A 2,451-nucleotide genomic window follows, 5' to 3' on the forward strand; every position below is an offset into this window, starting at 1 on the left:
AAAAAAAAAAAAAAAAAAAAACTGATAACGTAGGTTTTTAATCATGAAAGATTTTTTTTAATTGGCCCAGTAGTTTTTGAGTTATTTCATTATTGAAATTGTATATACAGAAATACAAATCATTCCTCTTTATGGTATCAATTTCATCTACTAAGAATAGTGGTAAACCATAATTTGTTTGCATCAAGTAAAAAATACTTTTTAAATAAATTGGTGATATTTTCCATCTTCTAAAATAAGAATATTTAGCAGAACCTAACAGTTATTTTTTTTTGTGGAATTATTATAATTAATATGTATTTATATTAAAAGAAAAGATATGTATTTTTGTATATATTGTAATAACTCAAACATAACTGGGCCGATTTAAAAAATTCTTTCACCATTAAACCTTCGTTATCACTGTGTAGCAGGCTACATTTTTTTAATTTCGCGTGGACGAAGTCGCGAGCAACAGTTAGTGAATAATTTTGATATAAATAATGTGAAATAACGTGTAATGTGCAGGCAGGTATAACGACGACTCTAAACTCGCGGTGCTCAGTGCTGGCGGCCGCTAACTCCGTGTTCGGTCGCTGGGACGACACTAAGGCGGATGATAATATCGACTTCATGCCAACTATACTGTCCCGATTCGACATGATATTCATTGTTAAAGATGAACACGACCAGAATAGAGATATTGTAAGTTTTTTTTTTTGGGAAATAACTATGTTTTTTTTTTATTCAAATACTAGTTGCAGTTTTCATATAATTCATTCATATTATTCTAGTGTTTTCTATATTCTGAATATTTAAGAATTATGTAGACTAGACTAGGGTTGTAACGGAACTCTGCTTCCGCATCCGCAAGTGCGAAACTTCCGCAAGAATTGATAATTCCGAATCCGCTTCCGCCTAAGGTATTTCTTATGCCGAGTTATAATGGAGGTTAATTTACGTCTTTAAGGCTAATGGGGCGATAAGGTATCGTTTATGCGGACCGCGCAGGCGTGATATGTAAACTAACTATGATTGTTATGCATTATATTTGCATAATAAACTGTATCTTGTAATTATGTACCAATCTATATTTAAAAATAACGTAGTTTTAGTTTTTACTACATATTTTTTGAATGTCTGCCTGAAGGCTATATAAATATGTTACAGACTCTAGCCAAGCACATAATGTCAGTGCACATGGGGGGCGACAGCGCGGAGCGCGAGATGGGCAGCGGGGAGCTGCCGCTGGGCGTGGTGCGGCGCTACGGCGCGTACTGCCGCGCGCGCTGCGGCCCGCGCCTCTCCGCGCCCGCCGCCGAGCGCCTGCGCGCGCGCTACGTCCTCATGCGCGCCGGCGCCTCGCAACACGAACGACACGCAGATAAACGACTCTCTATACCTATCACTGTCAGGTAACACAACTTTACATTATCGCTCACTGATTGAAAAATAAAAATGTATGATTCTGACAATACTTTATATCTAGAATGTACGTAAGATACATTTCTTACCACGATTGGGTTGTTTAAGCTCAAGATATCGGCACAGTTGCGCCATCTTCTCGGACTGATTGAGATGCGGTAGTGTAAAAAAAAGAACCCCTTATCTTACTTGTCAAACCCACAACTTTTTAAAGTTATAAATCTATTTCTATACAATATGATAAAGACGAAAGATTTGTGTTTTGTATGTATTGAAATAACTTAAAAAGTACTGGGCTGCTTCCAAAATTTCACTATTTAAAAGCTACGTTATCACTGAATACCATAGGTAATATTTAATAAAAAAATTGGTTCCGCGCGGACGAAGTCACAAGCAATAGCTAGTATTCTCTCTATATATAAATATGTTGTGTATTTTTCCGAGTCATTAGACACATTTTATCGATTCTACTAACATATCATTAGTAACTAATCACTTTGTTTAGAGAGGATAGATGACTTTTAGATGTGAGTCCGGATACGGAAACACAGGTCACCGATGAACCTGGGCAAATGATATATTTAAAAAGAAACTATAACACACTTTTCCTCCAATAGAAAACTTAGAAAATTATAACCTTAAAAATCATAAAATCGGTAACTAACGCTTGTAAAAGACGGTTATGGAATGTTTATCAGACAACTGGAGGCTATAGTACGCATCTCAGAGTCGTTGGCGAAGATGCAGCTGGCGGCGTTCGCGACGGAGGCGCACGTGGCGGAGGCGCTGCGCCTCTTCCAGGTCTCCACGCTGGACGCCGCCATGACCGGCAGCCTCGCGGGTAACAACACTATGATAAGCTATATTTACTATTATTTTATGTTATTGAAACGTTCAGTACAATTTAATAGCGGCATAAAACGTTTTAACTTTTATAGTTTATAAATAATTTCATATTTGTATTTGAAAACCATTTAATATAATCAGAAATTTATCGTAAAACAGTACTTCTAGGTCACTTAGTGTCCGACGTAGACATCGGCAGGG

At 37.2% G+C, this 2,451-nt stretch overlaps 1 protein-coding gene across 1 annotated transcript in view; it reads left to right on the top strand.

Annotated features, from left to right (window-relative positions):
* Nucleotides 1-2,451, top strand: part of LOC106104343 (DNA replication licensing factor mcm5) — a 10,366-nt gene that overhangs the window by 7,321 nt on the left and 594 nt on the right. Inside the window, exons 10-12 of the mRNA XM_013284373.1 lie at nucleotides 508-684; nucleotides 1,150-1,394; nucleotides 2,103-2,245. Coding sequence (XP_013139827.1) covers nucleotides 508-684; nucleotides 1,150-1,394; nucleotides 2,103-2,245 — 565 coding nt within the window. The remainder of the gene's footprint in view (nucleotides 1-507; nucleotides 685-1,149; nucleotides 1,395-2,102; nucleotides 2,246-2,451) is intronic.

The sequence above is a fragment of the Papilio polytes genome, unplaced genomic scaffold (assembly GCF_000836215.1).
Source record: "Papilio polytes unplaced genomic scaffold, Ppol_1.0 DF823689.1, whole genome shotgun sequence".
NCBI classification, from domain to species: domain Eukaryota; kingdom Metazoa; phylum Arthropoda; class Insecta; order Lepidoptera; family Papilionidae; genus Papilio; species Papilio polytes.